Genomic DNA, 18,299 nt, shown 5'->3' with positions numbered 1-18,299 from the left:
GGCGGTGCTGTACAGAAGGGCGGCACCATTATGATGTGCCGGATGCATAGTGTCCGCATGTCACGGTGCCATTACAACATCGCAAGAAGAACCCACTTTTTCCGGGTTCTTTTTAGTCCGCAGGGAAGCCCCACAGTCTGGAGGCTGCGGCTTAACCACAGACCAAAACTAGGCGCCGGCGGTCTGTACCCCGCCATAATCAGTTTTCTATTTTTGTGCTAGAGCTAATCGTGCCATGGTGGTCATGTAAAAGAATATTTTTCCAAATTTAGTTTCAAATTCTTTATCTATCATGTTTAACAAATAAAATTCTGGTTTCATTTGCATGTTGATTTTTAATATATCATTTATTGTAGCATTCACCATTTCCCATCCAATGTTCTGAACAGAAACAAGTAAAAAAGTATTTTTTTTAAAAACGGCTTACAGGTCTTTCTGAGAAATGGTTTCAATTCCATATCAATTCATTCACAAGCAAGAATAATTCCTATAGAAGTAAACATGAAAAGTCCAGCCATTCAGCCTTGAAGTAACCCTTTCTGAATTCTGAATGCTGTGCATGAACAGAGAGGTCGAGGACTCAGAGTCATGGAGATGTCTCGTCTGCAGGGTTGCCATGGGTTGAGGCCGACTTGAGGACAGCTAATAACAACAACAAATGTGAATAACATTGCAGCATAGCCTCAGGTAATTCTCAGGTGTGTGCATAGATCTGTCAAGTAAACACTTAGTACTTTTAATAAATTCATTTAATTGCTTTTTGCACTAGGGACAGGTCAGTGATATAATTTCAGCACTTATTACAAAGACAGAGATATACAGATGAATAAATTAATACATCTACTTAATGCTATTTCCAAGTACTATTAAGAAGGTCCCCTTGTCAGAACTGCTTTAGCTCTGGCAACCTGTAAGGACACCAACATGCATTCACAAGCATCTTTATTGCACCTAAGACAGGCAAAAGACAGTGTATTTTAAACTACCAAAAAAGAGTAAATTTCATAGTTTCTTTCTTGACCTCTGGAGTAAAAGTCCAACTGCTGAAGCATACAACTCATTTCACAAACCAATTAATGAATATAGCTTATCAACTGAACCTTTCTTTACTCATCTTTCTTCTTTCCCTGGCTCTCCCCCTTTTAAATCTTGGATTCTCTTCTCTTCCATCTCATTTGCCATAAAAATGAAATTGATGCACATACTGCATGGAGTGAAAACAAGACTGTAAAGAGAACCAGAAGGGAGAAGGGAAGGGAAACTATACTTTTAAAAAATCTGAAAAATCAAAATAAATAACAAGGAAAGCTGTTCATACCATATCCTATTTTTTTGGAAAGTGCAAGCTACTTTTAAACGGCAGACTCTCACCCAGGTGCTGGCCAGGGTGAGAAATGATTAAATCTAGGACTTCATTGTGGGATTTTGAGTCTTGTGCAAGTCAGCTGCAAATTTACATCTTCTGCTTCTTTATAAAGCAAGTTCACTTTAAATGTTACATTGTCCATGCTTATTACATAATACCAGAATGTACTAGATACTTGTGCTGTACTGAATGGGGCTACTAATGATTTGATGGCAGGACTCTGGAACAGTAATATGCTAAAAAAGGATATACCTTTTTGAACAATTTAGGTTCCAACTCTGTTGCTGCTAATCCTCGCCATGTTATTCTTGTGTTGTATGCCAGGACCAACAGTTTTAACAAAGGCAGTGAGCAGATTTTGGAGTTTTAGCCTGCCTTCCATCTTCAGGAATAGAGATCAGCCATTGATTCTACAGTCCAATATGAATTAATAAGTATAATCTAAAGCCTCCCCTGATTTATTCAGCAACACTGTCAGTTGAAAAATGGTAAAGTACTTTCTGCATAATCATTTCAATGAAAATTCATAGTGTGTATATTCAAGTAAAGGTGAAGTAAACAGGTTGTGAATGTTGCTACATATGTTGAAATTATTTAAACTAAATAGGAAGAAAGTATGAGCAATGTAGGAAAGCTTAGCTTTGTAAAGACAGCCTCAAATCCAAAAGGGCACTGAGATATTCTTCATTTCTAGGATCCAGTTTCAGGGCTTCTTCATAGCATTCAATTGCTTGCTTTTTTTCCCCATTGAGTTGGTGAACGAACCCAAGGATCGCAAAACTCTTTGCATCAGCTAGGCCTTTCTTAATTCTCTTTTCTATTAATCTCTTCAAATTGAATTTGCATTTATTTCTGTCAAAGGATTCATGGTCAATTTTCACCCCCTCCAGATAATGCCTCAGGGCTTCGGATTCTGATTTTCTCTGAAACTCCAGAAAAATTCCATAACAGACGTGCAGCTGCTGTTTTTCATCACAGGTCAGTTTGCTCATTGCAAACACACTCTGGAACATTTCCTCTGCTTCTTGAAGCTGCTGTCTTTCTGCATACATTTTTGCGAGGTCCAGATGTGCATGGACATATTTGGTTTTACGTTCCACCACTGTCTTGAAATGAAAAATGCAGAGCGACATCAGTTCTTCCATCTTGTCAGTGGGCTGGCATCTCCCGTTTGCTTTTTTAAGTGCATACAATTGTGTTCTGTAGCAAATCCCTATCTGATGATGTAAGAAGCTGGAGTTTGGTGTCAGCCTCAATGCCTCTGTCAAATATTTCAGGGCTATTTGCACATCGCCTTTTTTCCTATAAAATTTGGCAGCATACCTCAGCACATAAGGAATGCCAGGGTATTTTGCAAGGGCCATTTCAATGTACTTTTCCCCTTCATGAATTTTATTAGTTTCCTGCAGCTTTATTGCCAGAAGGGACACCACAAAGGGATCCTCTGGATTCAGCTGGACTGCCCGCCTCAAGGGTTCCAGAGATGACCCTTCCGCTGCTGATTTTCTCCCATAATAATCTTCCAGGCGGTATACAGTGATTGCATAGCCAGCATTAAATTCTGGGTTGTCTGGTTCTTCTTCCAGGGCCTTTGCAAAGCTTTCCTTGGCTTTTTCGTGGTATTTCCCCCCAAATTTGAGAAGGGCCCATCCTTTTTCACAGAAGATCTGGGGGAGTTTCATCTTATAAGGTAAAGCACTTCCATGTTGCTTGCAAATCTTTTTTATCTTGTCAATGTAGGCTTGTGCCTCTGTCTGTTTGTCCATGTGGTAGTACAGCCAAGCATAGTTACCCCAAGTAACAAGGCTTTGCTTTTCGGTGTCTCCAGGGTACTCTATTTTGACAGCCTCTTCAGCTTTTTGTAAGTTTTCCAGAGCTTCCTCCTTCTTGCCATTCAGATATTTCACATAGGCCAGCAGGTGATAATTTTGGGCTTTGGATTTAGAGTGTAAAAACTCAATCTGTTCAAGAATTCTTTCCTCCAGTTCATCAGGATCAATGTCCTCTTTCAGCAAAACCCAAGTGAAATGGCAGTCCAGTTGCAGGAGGACTTTCTTTAAGGGGATCTTGGCTAAGTCACTACTAAAAAAGAGAAAAGAGAAGCACAATTGAAAAATTTACAAAGAAGAGCAAATTCAAGCACATTCACCCTTATGCTGAAATATTTTGATTAAGTAATGAAGTTCCCTGCTGTCCATAAAAATGTCCGCCAAATAAATTGTGTTAATCTGTAAGGTTTGATATTTATGCTGCAACAGACTAAGAAGGCACCTCTCCCTGCTTCTGGTCTTACAAGTATAGTTGTTGGTTTACCTTTTTCGACACAAAAAATCTGCTGATTGAGGCAACTGCTTCAAATTCTGCCTAACAGTAGGTTCAGCAGCTCTGAACAGAGTTAGGTCACCAAGATACATAGCATAAAGGGTTTTCCATGACATGCCCTACATTTCAACCTTCTACCCAGGAGGACTTTCAAAATGTCTTCCCTTTTGGGCAAGACTAAGAAGCATGAATTTAGACTTGTATTAAGTGTTTTTAGCTTTTATTTAGGAATGGCCAACATTTTGTGGTTCCTTGTCCTCCTTTACGATCATGACATCTGGTCACATTGACTGTGTAAGGGCAACTTGAAGAGGTGTGGGTATGACAGGTGAAGATAAAAGTGGGGAAAAATCAATTTTGGTGAGAAAACCACAAGATGCCTTCAGATCCATTTGCCCTTGTGGTGTCTTCTTTTCCTTCCCTCCTACCCCACAGGAGCAAACAGAGCCATTGTTTTGTACAAATAAGCATGAAAGAGACGAGTATATTGTCTCAAAAGCTGAATTACAGGAAAGATGGGTGTCACTAGACAGCACCGAGTGACACTTAATAGAGGGTGAATACCCGGTGGGGTGGTTGCCCACTATCTGTTCCAAGACACCTCCCCTCTATCAGCCAGGGTGCCTCTGCTGTCTATCAGTTGCAACCACTTGTGGGGATGGAGTGTTGCTCCTGACCATCTGGATCTGGCAGGGCTGCTGGATGGACCATGATAGGGAGGCTGTGACAGTTGAAGAAGCCACATAAAGAAAGGAGTCTGTGGCTGGAGGTGACAGTTTGAGTTACTGTGCTGGGGCGATAGCAACCTGTCACTGAAGGATGAAGCTGAGCTGCTGAGGCAGAGATGCTTTGAGACACATTTACACTTTAGTAGTCTTCCAAATGTTATTGGACTGCAGCTCCTAGGCTGCAGCTGCACTGTGGAAACGATCCAATGTGACACCACTTTAACTGCCACGGCTCAATGCTATGGAATTCTGAAAATGTAGTTTGATGTGGTACCAGAGCTTTCTGACTGAGAATGATAAATGTCTCACAAAACTACAGAATTCCATAGCATCGATGCAGCCCTAGTAGTCCTCTGTCAGCATAGTTAGTGGCGAGGAACACTGGGAATTGTAATTAGCAACGTGCGGAGGGCCACACAATTCCCGTCCCAAATATGTAGGAACCGACCTACACTTTGAGGTCTGATCTGCTCCTGAGGTCCTGTGCCAGGTCCTCTCATCTTCAATGGGCAAAGAAAAATATAAGAAACTTTAGAGCCACCTTCCTTTAAAAATGCAAGAGACATTACAGTAATTTAAAAAATAATTCATGGAATTTTAAAATTATTTAGGGAGGGGGCTTTAAATTACCCAGAAATGGCAAATCCACCTCTAACTGTATCTATAATTATGGAGGCAGGGCACAAACCTCAGAGTGCTTATTAGGGGAGTGGGTTGCCACAATTTGTTTAGGCCGCCAAAGAGCAATGGTACTTCTGGTTACTTTCTAGGACTCTTCCATATGGGCAAACATTTAATATTTTCAGTTTTTGTTGCTACTGTTCTTGGTTTTTCTTTTTAAAAAATATCACACATTACTGTTGTCCTGGATTAATTTTCTGACAATTTTCAGAAAAAGCTATTTTATTTCCACCCTCATTTTTTTTTTACAATATCTGAGACATAACAGAATAACAACAACCCTTTGCTTTTCTTCCTTTTAAACCAAACAAGCAAATTCTTAGATTGATAGTGCTATAACTTTCTTAAGAGTTATAGGGCATTGGTGAAATGTTACTTTTGTACTATAGCACTGTAACTTGAAGAATTATTTTCAAAAAATTAAAATAAAATAAACAAGCCCTTCAAGCCATAAGGTCACCACAGCATACCACCCCATCCCAATCCTAATGCAGATTCAAGATACTGCTAAAAGCTCCTGCCTCCAGGAACAAATAGACAGAGTGGCAACAATCAGCAAACCCCAAGGAACTCATGTTGCTTTCGACCAGATTGGAAAACCCCATGGAAAAAGGGCAGGTGCAACCCACAGAGATCTGTGGAATGGAGGAAATGGGCAGGTTTTCTGCAGACCCCGATCCCTGGTTTCAAGTTTTGGACTATGGCTGCATCTGTATTGCATAAATAATGTGGTTTGACACTGCTTTAACTGCCATGACTCAGTGCTATGGAATTCTGTAGTTTTGTGACATATTTAAACTCCTCTGTCAAGAGTTCTGGTGCCACAACAAACTACAAATCCCAGGAACCCATAGCATTGAGCCATGGCAGTTAAAACAGTGTCAAGCTGTATGGTTTCTGCAGTGCAGATGCAACTTACAAATGAGGGGATGTAGATTCAAATCCCTACTGGACCAGAAAGCACACTGGGTGGCCTTGGGTTTGTCACTTTCTCAGCCTGACCTACCTCACAAAGTTAGTGTGAGGAATAAAATGAAGAGGGAGACTACCTGTCCTCCTGAGGAGGGGGTAAGGTAGGTAGGTACAAGTCTAAGAAATAAATCAATCAACAGATTTAAAAATGAGTCCAAATGGCAAAATCCCTTTGCTCAACTCTCAGGACTTCTCTTGCAGTTGCTATTTGCTTAATAGGAAATGCACATTCATTTGCTGTTGTTGTGTGCCTTTGAGTCGTTTCTGACATGTGGGGACCCTAAGGCAATCCTATTATGGGGTTTTCTTGCCATGTTTCTTCATGGGGTTCGCCACTGCCGTCCTCCGAGGCTGAGAGTGTGTGACTTGCCCACAGTCACATCACAGCTGAGCCAGGATGTATCCATGCAATTAGCAACCATATATGCCTTAAAAACCTGAAAGCACCAGATCCTATTTTGATTTTGGAAGTTATGGAGGGGTAGCCCTTGGAAGGCAGGCTGCCAGGGAACACCAGGTGCTGTTGGCTATACCTCAGACTTGCAGTGATTCCCAAACTTAGGTACACCAGATGTTTTGGGCTTCATCTCCCAGAATCTCTGAACGTGGATCAAGGTGGCTAGTACTTCTGGGATATGAAATCCAAAACACCTGAAGGACCAAAGTTTAGGAAGCACTTAAGAAATGCATGGGACCCCATAAGCCACCAAAAGTGCCTTGAAGTCACATACTTTATACTTCATTAAAAAATTAAATACCCATCTAGTTTGACTCCAAACACTTTACACACGTTCTTTGTTTGACTCCAAGCAGTTTACATATTGAATGTGGACTCAGCATGCTAAATGAATGCAAAGAGAGAAAATAAATTTGCCCTGATTTCAATGTCTGGACAAAACAGAAAATCAAAGAGTCAAGAAAACAATTGTCCCAATCTTGCCCTACCTTTCAAATGAAAAACACAGTGAAACACAATCCAAGAAATGGAGGGGCTTTAGGTATTAGTACTGCAAGAAGCTCATACTGGTCTGTTCGACTGTAGTGCCAGATAAAAAAGCAAGGAAGATTGCAGTATGTGCAGTTACTTACTGTTTTGCAACACTTACCTCATGATTTCGGTTGTAAAGGCAAGCAGCAATTTCCCTGACAAAGCAGACAGGTATTGCTTCCCTCAAGAGCCAGTGTTTGTTCTTCCCACTCTATCCTTTTTATAGCTTACCTTCTCTTCTTCAAACCCCAGCCCTCCTTTGCTCTGGGCTTGGAAATGGAAACTGAAACTTGGAAAATCAGCAGTTGGGAACTGAAAGTGAATGGCACAGTCTTCGTGTTCCATTTCTTCTCAACTCCCTGCATTGTTTTTGGAGAAGGGAAGAAGGAAGATTTGTCAGGGAACTCCCCCTCGTCATTAACCCCTTGGTGTTTTGGTTTCCTTGTTTCTAAACAGTAGCACTTCTTGCCCATGTTCTGAATTAGAGACTGGCAAAAGTTATGTTTTTTGATATAGCTGCCAGAATCCACCACCTAGCATGGGCACTTGCTTGGGGGTTCAGGGAGTTTTAGTTCAATTTCCCACTTTTGCTTTAGGGATACGAACTGTGCAACCTTTGAGATTATGTTGGACTGCAATTTAACCAATGATGAAGGAAGATGTGTCTTGTGGACCAATATCTGGAGGGCATAGATTAGTCACCCCTTGGGAGGAATCTACATTGGACACTTGGGTCAATATGGACAATGTATTCTGTACATATATTTATGCATTTATAGATGTAGCTAAGGATCACTTCTTTTCTTAGGACTTTATCACATGAGGAAAATCAGGGGTTTAACCAGCAATTAACATGTGAAAATCGCAATTAAAGATTTTCACACACATCGTGCTTAAAGAGCCATTATCCCGAGAATAACGAGGGAATAACCAGGCATTCAAAGCATGTAGAGTTTTATCCCAGTTTATCCCAGGTCTGTTTGCATCAGTTATTTACACAGCTGATGATGTGAAGTTTTTAGAAAAGCTTGGAAAAATACCCGAGTTTGATTACCTCGGGTTAAATGGATTTTTTTTGGCAGCCCCCCACAGCTAATTGGATACATTCCAAATACACATGAACAACAATGATTCAATCCAGATTCTACCTGGATTAATTTCACCATCTGAAAAACCTCTGAAATTCTCCTCCATGGGGTTTATTAATTGGTTCCAAGAGGACAGCAAAATTTTAAATAAAGACAAGAAGGGAGAGAAAGGTTGAAATCTTCCCCACCTCCACTTGCAGGTCGTGATTTGGAATGGGGCTGCATATCCATATGAGAAAGAAATAAAAGAATCAGACCTATTTATCACACTGTGTATCTTGACTGTTACCTTTGAGTAAATGTGCATAAGATTGCATTGTCAAACAGAGACAATGCAGGCAGAGGATTGTTCAGACCTTTGAAATGAAGTATGCTAAACTAGGCTTCTTCTTAACAAGAGTTTAAGAAAAATTGGAAAGAAATACTCAGTTACAGAGAGTACTGTGGGGACTGCAAAGCAAAAATATATTGTGAGATCTTACTATCCACTGGGTTAGGTTTCAGAACCTCCCAAGGATACCAAAATCTGTGGCTGCTCAAGTCCCATTAAATATAATGACATAATAAAATGGTGTCCCTCATATAAAATGTCAAAATCAAACTTTACTTTTTGGAATTAATAGTTTTAAAAATATTTTCAAGCTGTGGGTAGTTGAATCCATTAATAAAGAATCAATGGATACAGAGGGCCAACTGTAACTGAAAACAAGGGCAAAACTGGAAGGATGGGGTGGGGACTGGGAACACCTTCATCATATGTGTTGTGTGTGTCTTCAACTTGCCTGTTGGCTTAATGTGGCCACATTAATTTCATAGTTTTTTCTTAGGCAAGGGATACTCAGAGACGGTTTGCCAGTTCCTTCCTCTGAAATATAGCCTACAGGGCCTGGTATTCATTGTTGGTCTCTCATCCAAGTACTAACCATGGCTGACCCTTCTTAACTTCCAAGATCAGACAGGATCTGGTGCCTTTAGGGAAGTCTTCCTCAAACATTTCTGGGCTACTGCCTTCTTTCCTCTTAGGCAAAAATCCTAGTGCCCTCCGGCAGCAGATATTAAATCTACTGTTCTCCTGCAGATTCAAAACAGCCAATCTCAGTCACTGCTCCCTTTACTCCCAGCAACCTTGGGAGCAGCAACTGAGCAGCAGGCTGAGCAGTGACCAAGAAGCCTCTCACCCATCCCAGCCTTGTGGCAAAGGTTAGCAAGACAAGAGGCTTCTCAGTCGCTGCTCAACCAACTACTCAGTCGCTGCTCTCTTTGCCCCTGGGCACCCTGGGAACAGCAACTGAGCAGTGACAGAGAAGCCTCTCACGCATGCCAGCCAGTGCAGGCAAGAGGCCTCTTAAGAATTTTTTGTACAGCTAAAAAGCCTAGCTTATCTTTCCTGGTCTGAATCCTCTTCCAGGATGCAGCCAGGTGTTATCGCTCACATTTTGCTGCCAATGCCGCCTCCCTCCTAAAACCTGCCTAAAACCCGGCTACCAGCTGCGCTCAGCTGGCCAATTTGCATAGCCAGGAAGCTCCCGAATTTGCAAATCAGACAGCTGAGTGCGGCTGGGAGCCAGGATTTAGGCACATTTTAGGTGGAGGTGGCATTGGTGGCAAAATGTGAGCAATAATACCCGACTGCATCCCGGAAGAGGAGTCAAACTGGGAAAGGTAAGTGGTTTTTTTTAGCTGTGTGGAAAACACCTCAAAAGGCTGAAGAAAACAAAAAAGTGATACCCTAAACCCAAAAACAACAGGTTTGAAAGCAAAAAGTCTAGGGGAAAAAACTTTAAAAACATAGTAGTTTTATTAAAACAAAATGAAGTGGTGGAATGCAAGAAGAATTAAAAAAGATAAAATGTATACAATCCTGCAGACAGACTGACTTATATTGGTCTGTGTGCAAAACCCAAATGTAAAAAAAAGGGCTAGTGTTACCAATATGTACTAGGCTTGAGAACTGTAAATCCCAAATAATAGATATATGGAGGTGTCAAACATACAGAGTACTAGTGCATATACAAATAAAGTTCTTAGCACCTCCCAGAAGATAAATAAAAGGGATAACACAGTAAGCCCATTATCAACGGAGAAATGAACCAACCATGACCAAACGTTTTGACTAGGAGTCTTCATCAGTGGTCAGGATTAGCTGGTGTTGCAGCTTGAAAAATATATAACGAAATATGTGGAGACATCCAGTAATATTAAGCAAGTAGTTGTCCAATTTTGACCTTGTGTGGTACAGAAACTTGGATGTCCCACAGGTAGATACAAGCCCGCTTGTATCTACCTGTGGGACATCCAATTTTCTTTACTGCACAAGGTCCAAATTGGACAACTACTTGCTTACCATTACTGGATGTCTCCACATATTTGGGCACAGAGGCATGCGATAATCTCCCTAGTCCTGGCAGACTAGATGTTTTCATTTTTTTTGCCACAAGGTGGCAATGTAATACTTAACTACCTTCCAGTGAGCCTTCTGTGGCCAGCAATGTTTTGTGTGTATATGTGCTCTCGAGTCGACACCAATGGCACTACCTTTCTGTGGTGGTGGTAGGACTGCGCACTCCTGCGGGGAATCAGGCTATGCTGACAGCAGCAATGCTACTGGTAGGGTTTCCCATGTCAAACAGTGGGTTTCCATGGCCAAGCAGTGATTTGAACCCAGAGTTTTAGTCCAGTGTCCAAGCCACTACACCACACTTACTCTCTAATATATTGTACCTTTACAAAAAACAAACATACAATAAATAAAACATAACTATTCCTCTACATTTAAACACTCCTTCTTATAGCACCATAGTGCTCTGGGCAGTGGGAGCTTTTGTGTTAGTGCTCTGAGACCTAGGTCCAAAACACACTGCAGGAATAACCTAGTTTGAGACGGCTTTAAGTACCCTGGCTAATGCTAGGGAATCCTGGGAACTGTAGTTTAGTGACACATTTAGCCTTCTGTAGCAAAGAACTCTGGTGCCACAATAAACTACAATTCCAAAGATTCCCTAGCACTGTGCCAGGGCAGATAAAGTGGTCTCAAACTAGTTTATTTTTGCAATGCGTTTTGGACCAGGAGCTATCCAGTATGGTGGGATCTGTTTTAAGGATTGGGGTCAGCACTTTAGATAGTTCCTTGAATGGTTGGAATCAAATCTGTAATGGAATATCCACCCCTCTGTCATGTAAGATACCAACCATCACTAATTATTGTATTACTGTATTGTATTTTCCTGTATTTTATAGATTTGCTTTTGTAATTTTGTAAACCACCTTGATCTTTTGGAAAGGCAGTATGTAAATAAGATTTATTATTATTATATTCGTAACTCAAGGTGAAGTGGACTTTACCTATACATTTTGTATTTTTTACATTTTTTGTTGTTAACTGCTCTTGAGTCAACTTCTACTCATGGCAACCCTGTGAAAGAGACATCTTCTTGACTCCCTATTCTCAGTGTCTTTGCTCAGATGTTGCAGGTTCAGGCCCTTGACCTCCCTGATTGACTCTAGCCATCTGGTGTGTGGTTTTCCTCTCTTTCTCCTACCCTCTACCTTTCTTGGCCTATTGAGTCATGCCTTCTCATGATGTGGCCAAAGGATGACAGTTTCAATTTAATCATCCTGCTTCCAGGGAGAGGTCTGGCTCAATCTGTTCTAGGATCCATTTGTTTGTCTTCTTGGCTGTCTACAGCATCCTCTGCACTCTTCTCCAGCACCATGTTTCAACTGAGTTGATTTTCTTTCTATCAGCTTTCTTCACTGTCCAGCTCTTGCATCCATACATGGTAGTGGGACATACTACGGCTTGGATGATCCTAAATTTAGTATTCAGTCTTATATCTTTGCACATAGGCTCTTGCCTATTTCTTTCATGGCTGATCTCCTCAGTTCCAGACTTTGTCTAATTTCTTGACAGTAATATCTGTTCTGATCAGTGATTGATCCAAGGTAGGGGAAATCTTTAACTATTTAAATTTCCTCATCAACTAGATTGAATTTGTGTAGATTCTCCTGGCCATTATTTTTATCTTCTTAGTGTTCAGCAGAAGGCCTACCTTAGCACTTCCTTCTTTGGCTTTCTCCAGCTGTCATTCTAAATCTTTGTTGTTTTCCACTAGTATTATCATGTCCTCTATATATCTTAGATGGTTGATATTCCCTCCTCTGATTTTCACTCCTCCTTTTTCTGAGTCTAAAGCTGCTCTGCATATGATGGTTTTTATATACAAATTGAACAAATAGAGTGACAGAATGCAGCCTTGTCTTGACCCCTTCTCTCCAACTGGGAATCATTCTGCTTCTTCATCTTCTGTTCTAACTGTAGCTTCTTGTCCCAAATCCAAGTTGAGCATCAGGACTATCAAATGTAATGGTACCTCCATTTATTTAAGAGGAGTCCATAGTTTTCAGGAGCTATGCAGTCAAAAGCTTTTTACTGCACATGCTGATTTTCTTCTGCAACTCCCCTGATGCACTCCATTGTCCAATGTATCTTTGCAATGTGGTCCCTAGTGCCTCTTCCTTTCCTGAACCCTGCTTTCGCTTCTGGAATTTCTCACTCAATATGTGTTACTAGTCTTTGCTGCAGACACTTGAGCATGATTTTGTTTGCATGAGAAATTAATGCAATGGTTCTACAGTTACTGCAAGCTTTTGTGTTTTCTGTTTTTGGAGATGGGAATGTATATTGATCTTTTGCAATCTGTGGGCCATTGTTTTGTTTTCTGTATTTGTTAGCACATTTTAGTTAGCACTAAAGCCAATTCTATCACAATCTCTCAGCCTCAGGTCTAAAGTTATAGCTCAGATGTGATATGGGGCTGAAATATGGGGGCCTAAGATAAAATCCAACTTGGAAACAGTTCAAAATAACTACTTATGAGCAATTTTGGGTCTGCCCAAAGGAACTGAGACCTCTATCCTTCGGTTAGAAGGTGGGCTCCGTACTGTAAAGGCCATTACTCAGGTTCAAGCAATTAAATACTGGCTGAAACTTACTAAAGAGATAGGGACAGCTCTTGTATTGATTGGTTTCAAAGAAATGTTGGAATTTGAAAACAAAACATTTTTATCCTGGAATCAAGAAATTTTACAACTTATTGACTTGTATGGGCTCTCCAAGGATTTGTTGTGCTCTTTAAACTATGATAGAGCTGTAAAATATATGAAGTCCCACATCTTGAAATATGACTTTCAGTTAGATTGTACCTCTGTTGGCCTATCAAAATGCTCTCCTTGGTATGCCAAACTCCCTTTCCAAAGAAGCTCCCGTCCCCACAATACTTAAATAATATAACTAACTTCAAACAGAGACATGCCTTCACAGCCCTATGCTGTCAGTCTATGACCATGGCTGTGGTGCAAGGGCTTTATCCCATGTGGGAAGAAAGAGTTTGCCCATGTGGTTCCAACACAGTTGAAGGCCTATATCTCATTACCTATTGGAGTGTCCAAGTTATAAAGATATAAGAAATGCCCTATACAAGGAATTAAGATTGGTATCAAACAACTATGACTCTGATTTACATTTAATCATTGTGTTATTAGGGGACACCGAAACAAGTATCTCTGAAAGGTAGCCTGTTTTGCTTTTAAAGCATCAATCATAAGGAGGAAGCACTGTAAAGGAAATGGTTAGGTTACAGGATAGATCTGAATCTCTACTATCCCTGAATATTCCCAGCTTTGTAATTCAGTCATATATAGTCTCAGTGTATCTGGTTCTTATGCCTATTGAGATTTATCTGAGCCCTCATTTTTGTCTTTGCCTTTCTCTGTGATACTGTTTTAAAGATGATTTTAACTTCGTAAGCAATGTATAATTTTATAATGTATTTGATGTGTTTGATGTTCTATTTTATTATTTTTTAAATGCTTTTTATGGATTTTTTACAACGCGTTGATGTTATATTTGTTTTGATGGATTGCTTTATTTTTGTAACGGCATATGCTACACGAATAAACTCATTTATTTACTCAGCCTCAGGAGATGGCAAAAGCAAACCTCTTCTCTGAACAAATCTTGCCAAGAAAAACCCTGTGATAAATTTGCCTTCAGGTGGCTGTAAGTCAGAAAGGACTTGAAGTGACACAGCAGCAAAAGGCACTGTATCTGCACTGCAGAATTAATGCAGTTCAACACTGCTTTAACTGCCCTGGCTCCATGCTATGGAATTCTGGGATTCATAGTTTTGTGAGATATTTAGTTTTGGTTGTGTGTGTGTGGTTTTTTTTTTTTTTTTTTTTGGTCTGGTACTATAAGTCCCAAGGCTCCATAGCATGGGGTTACTGTTGTTGTTGTTGCTTCACACCTCCAAGTCACTTCTGACATACTGTGATTTTAAGGTGAAGTTTAGGGTCTTAAACATGACTCTGGGGACCAGGGTTTGAATCCTTGCTTGGTGACTCTGGACAAGTCACACTCTCTCAGCCTCAGTGGCAACTCTGAAGAAACTTGCCATGAAAAACCCACTATAGGTTCTCCTTAGGGTCGCCATAATGAGAGCACGCAACAATAACAACAACAAGGCGAATTTATTAATAGGGTTTCCTTGGCAAGTTTTTTTGTCATTGAGGCTGAGTGTGCGTGTGTGTGTGTGTTTACACCGAGGTGAATTTACACCTCCCGCTAATTTACACTTCTAATCCGAAGATTAGATTTAAAGCGGTTTCAAACCGTGTTATCTGCGTAGTGCAGACGCAAACCGGGCCGGGTAGGCCGCGGTGGTTGCCATGGGAACGCGGCCTTGCTTCTCTTTAAAAGCGGGAGGAGAAAGGGGGCGGAGCGTTCTCCCCTGCGAGCTCGGATTGGAGGAGCCTCATAGTCTGAGGGGGGACCTCGAGACCTGTGATTGGCTGCGACGCGCCCTACTCTCCCCTTGTGGAATCTTCAGAGCGGCGAGGAGGGATCGGCTCTGGCTCTCATTGGACTCTTGGCCTCCTTTCCTATCAGACGCTTGGGCTTCCTGGTGAGTGGGGACCCCGCCTAGCTGCTTGCTCTATAACCTTCTCCCTGGGCTGCTTAAGGGGAAAAGAGGGGTTGCTGGGAAACGCACCACCCGAGTAGACCCATTGAGTCAATAGGTTTTACACAGGTGTCGAGCTAGGCGTGCAGAAAGCTTCGCTCTCTTTTGCACCGTTCGCCTAAAGATGTCTTGTTTCTGATTGGAGCGTGGTTTTCATGGGGTTTTCTTGGCTTCATCTCAGGGGACTTTGCCAGGACCAAAGAGATTGCCCTTTAAGAGATTCTTTTGGACTTCAGCTCCCAGAAGCCTCAGCCATGTTGGCTAAATAGCCTGGGATTCTGGGAGCTGAAGTCCAAAAATCCCTTAAAGGGCACAGTTTGGGGACCACTGATACTATACTGTTATAGTACTGTACCCCAAACTATACCCTTTTTAAATATGATGGACTTCATCTCCCAGAAGCCTCAGCCATGTTGGCCAATAGCCTGGGGTTCTGGGAGCTGAAGTCCAAAATCTCTTAAAGGGCAACAGTTTGGGGACCACTGCCCTAAGGCGACCCTCTTCATGGGGTTTTCCTGGCAAGTTTTGCTCAGAGGAGGTTTGCCATGGCCTTCCTCTGAGGCTGAGAGAGTGTGGCTCGCCCAAGGTCACCCCACTTAGAAAGCTGTAGTTCACTTCCTCGAAGCATTAGAGTTTTCTTAGCAGGGGATTCCAAATACCCCACAGAAACCTGCAAATCCAGAATCTCATGGAGTGGAGGAGCTGCAGTTAAACTGGTTTCACATTGCTATAATTGACCAGTGTGGATACAACTGTAGTGTCCTATATATAATGGGCCCTTGGTATCCAATGCTGGGGTTTAGTTCCAAGACTCCCTTGTGGATACCAAAATCCATGGATGCTCAAGCCCCATTAAATACAGCAACATATTATTACTTATTATTGACATTTATTTATATAGCGCTATAAAATTTTACACAGCACTTTACATAACAGGATAAAACAGACATAAAACTTGCCAGATGGTGTACAATTTACAAACCAAACAATGTTATAAAATTAAATTTGAGTGGTTCTCAAACTGTACATCACATAGTAAAATACTGATAGTAAAATGGTGTCCCTTATATAAAATGGCAAAATCAAGGTTTGCTTTTTTGGACTATTTATTTGAATATTTTCAGACCGTGGATGCTAGAATCCGTGGATAAAAAAATCCTTGGAGGGCCGACTGTGTGTATGTGAGTATATATACTTTTGAGGCTGTCATTTTCAATTACTGTAAAATATTTTCTGGGACTAGCAACATGGAGCAGAGATGATTTAATTATACAGTGGTCCCTCCACATTTGCTGGGGTTAGGCGTGAAGGACACCCATGAATGTGGAAAAACTGCAGATAAAAAAAAACCACTATTTTTTATTTGAGAGAATACCTCTCTAGGAATCTCCAGGTCTTCCAATGTAACTCCGTGGTCAACATCTGCCAGATGTTGATCATAGAATCATGCTGGAGGAGGACCTACAAATGCCTAGAGAGGTGTTTTCTCTAGGAACCTATAGGTTCTCCAGCACAAATCTATGGTCAGTTTCTGGCAGAGTTGTGCTGGAGGACTTAGAGATTCCTAGAGATAACACCAATCAAAACTGCAAATAATCAAATCCACAAAAGTCAAAACTGCAAATGTGGAGGGCCTACTGTAGATTGGGAGCACTTTGATTGCGAGTTCCTGCATGGCAGAATGGGATTGGACAGGATGGCCTTGTGGTCTCTTCCAATTCTAGGATTCTATGACTTTCAAAGGCAAAGACTGAGTATGTTTGGCTCCTTCATCCCCTGCAGCATGTGCTCACTCTTTTAAACTGGTACAGGTTCATAATACCTCAGAAAAAGGTTTTGTTGGCATGGAAGTACATACCAGCCAAAATGTTTTGCTCCTGCTTAGGGTGGTTGTCCCATCATGTTCTCTCCCTATCACTTTCTTTCCCAGGATCATTTCCAGTCATTCCAGCTCTTGTGTAATCAAGATAAATGAGGGTAGTCCTATTCGCATTCCTTAGCTTCCACCCAGTCACTGATGACACTGATGGCTTTAACATTTTTACTTCTGTCTTTTAAAATTATTCTTATCTTTTTAAATTGTTGTAACCTGCCTTGAATCCCACTCTGGGAGAAAGGCAGGATTTAAATCCTTGAAATAAAATAAATAAAATAAATCCTGTGGCCACTCAGCCATGGAAACCCACTGGGTGACTTTGGGCAAGTCACACTTTCTCAGCTTCAGAGAAGACAATGGCAAACTCCCTCTGAAGAAACTTGCCAAGAAAACCCGGTGATAGCTTTTGCCTTAGCGTCACCATAAATTAGAAAAGACTTGAAGGCACACAACAACAACAAACTCAGTGGGGAATCAGCATGGTGTAGTGGTTTGAGCATTGGACTACAACTCTGGAGACCATGGTTCTAGTCCCTGCTTGGTCACAGGGCGAATCCACTTCTTCAGATGCCCTGATACACACATGTTTCTAAGTACAGGTTGAATCTCCCTTATCCTGAAATCCACAATACAGTACTCCAAAATTCTCCACATGGATGACTGTGATAGTTGCACCTTTGCTTTCTGAAGGTTCATATACACGAGCTTTGTTTCATGCTAAAAATTATTTAAAATATTACGTGTAAAATTACCTTCAGGCTATGTGTATAAGGTGTATACAATACATGACTGAATTTCATGTTTAGACTTGGGCCCCATCTCCAAGATGGAAATACAGGCATTACAAAATCTGAAAAACTTTGAAATCCAAGGTGCTTCTCATCTGAAGCATTTCCAGTGAGGGAGACTCAGCCTGTATTGTTTCACGTTGCTACACAGTCATGGGAATGGGAAGCAATGAAATAGGATACAGAGTGATGGAAAGTGTGACCCTGGCCATAAATCCTCAGTGATCTGTGTGAGATGATACAGATCTCAAGTAAGATACTTCAAATGAGATGATGCAAGTCTTTCAGGGCCAGGGTGTGAGTAGTATTATATTGAGATGAGTGTATGCAGCATAAGATGCATACTTAAAATGGATGAGCACAGTGTAGCCTTGGGCCCCCACAGTTTAAGAAAAATGGAGGACCTTAAATGTCCTGCATTTTGAGCTGAGTTTTGTCCTGCAGTTGTCCTACAGTTTGGTCTCAAATTTG

The 18,299-nt window shown here is 41.2% G+C and overlaps 2 protein-coding genes across 5 annotated transcripts in view; one reads left to right on the top strand and one right to left on the bottom strand.

The window, feature by feature from the left end:
* LOC121925331 (putative lysosomal acid lipase/cholesteryl ester hydrolase) overlaps positions 1-18,299 on the top strand; it is a 216,444-nt gene that overhangs the window by 168,929 nt on the left and 29,216 nt on the right. Inside the window, exons 1-2 of one of the 3 annotated variants that reach the window (XM_042457365.1) lie at positions 15,021-15,107; positions 16,289-16,345. The exons of 1 other annotated variant lie outside the window; for it this stretch is intronic. In XM_042457365.1, coding sequence (XP_042313299.1) covers positions 16,296-16,345 — 50 coding nt within the window. In that variant the 5' untranslated portion in view covers positions 15,021-15,107; positions 16,289-16,295. Of the gene's footprint in view, positions 1-14,968; positions 15,108-16,288; positions 16,346-18,299 lie in introns of those variants that run through there. One more of the 3 variants, XM_042457366.1, reaches the window with a different exon arrangement.
* On the bottom strand, positions 732-7,893 carry LOC121925328 (interferon-induced protein with tetratricopeptide repeats 5-like). 2 transcript variants are annotated; one of them, XM_042457357.1, is made up of 2 exons: positions 7,289-7,893; positions 732-3,448 (listed from the first exon to the last, which is right to left on the bottom strand). In XM_042457357.1, exons 1-2 carry the CDS (start codon positions 7,528-7,530, stop codon positions 2,002-2,004), a joined length of 1,689 nt encoding a protein of 562 aa, XP_042313291.1. In that variant the 5' UTR covers positions 7,531-7,893; the 3' UTR covers positions 732-2,001. The 2 variants fall into 2 exon arrangements, with proteins under 2 accessions (XP_042313291.1, XP_042313292.1); XM_042457358.1 differs by having other exon boundaries at positions 7,176-7,310.

This window comes from Sceloporus undulatus, chromosome 3 (genome assembly GCF_019175285.1).
Source record: "Sceloporus undulatus isolate JIND9_A2432 ecotype Alabama chromosome 3, SceUnd_v1.1, whole genome shotgun sequence".
Taxonomy (NCBI): Eukaryota; Metazoa; Chordata; class Lepidosauria; order Squamata; family Phrynosomatidae; genus Sceloporus; species Sceloporus undulatus.
This window is presented reverse-complemented; position numbering and strand designations above follow the sequence as displayed.

Bases quoted from the DNA above. Each gene is read 5' to 3' on its own strand.
- LOC121925328 (XM_042457357.1), bottom strand. From the start codon at position 7,530: ATGGGCAAGAAGTGCTACTGTTTAGAAACAAGGAAACCAAAACACCAA. The intron at 3,449-7,288 runs GTAAGCTATAAA...TCTCTTTTTTAG, and splicing joins TGGGGTTTGAAGAAGAGAAG to TAGTGACTTAGCCAAGATCC.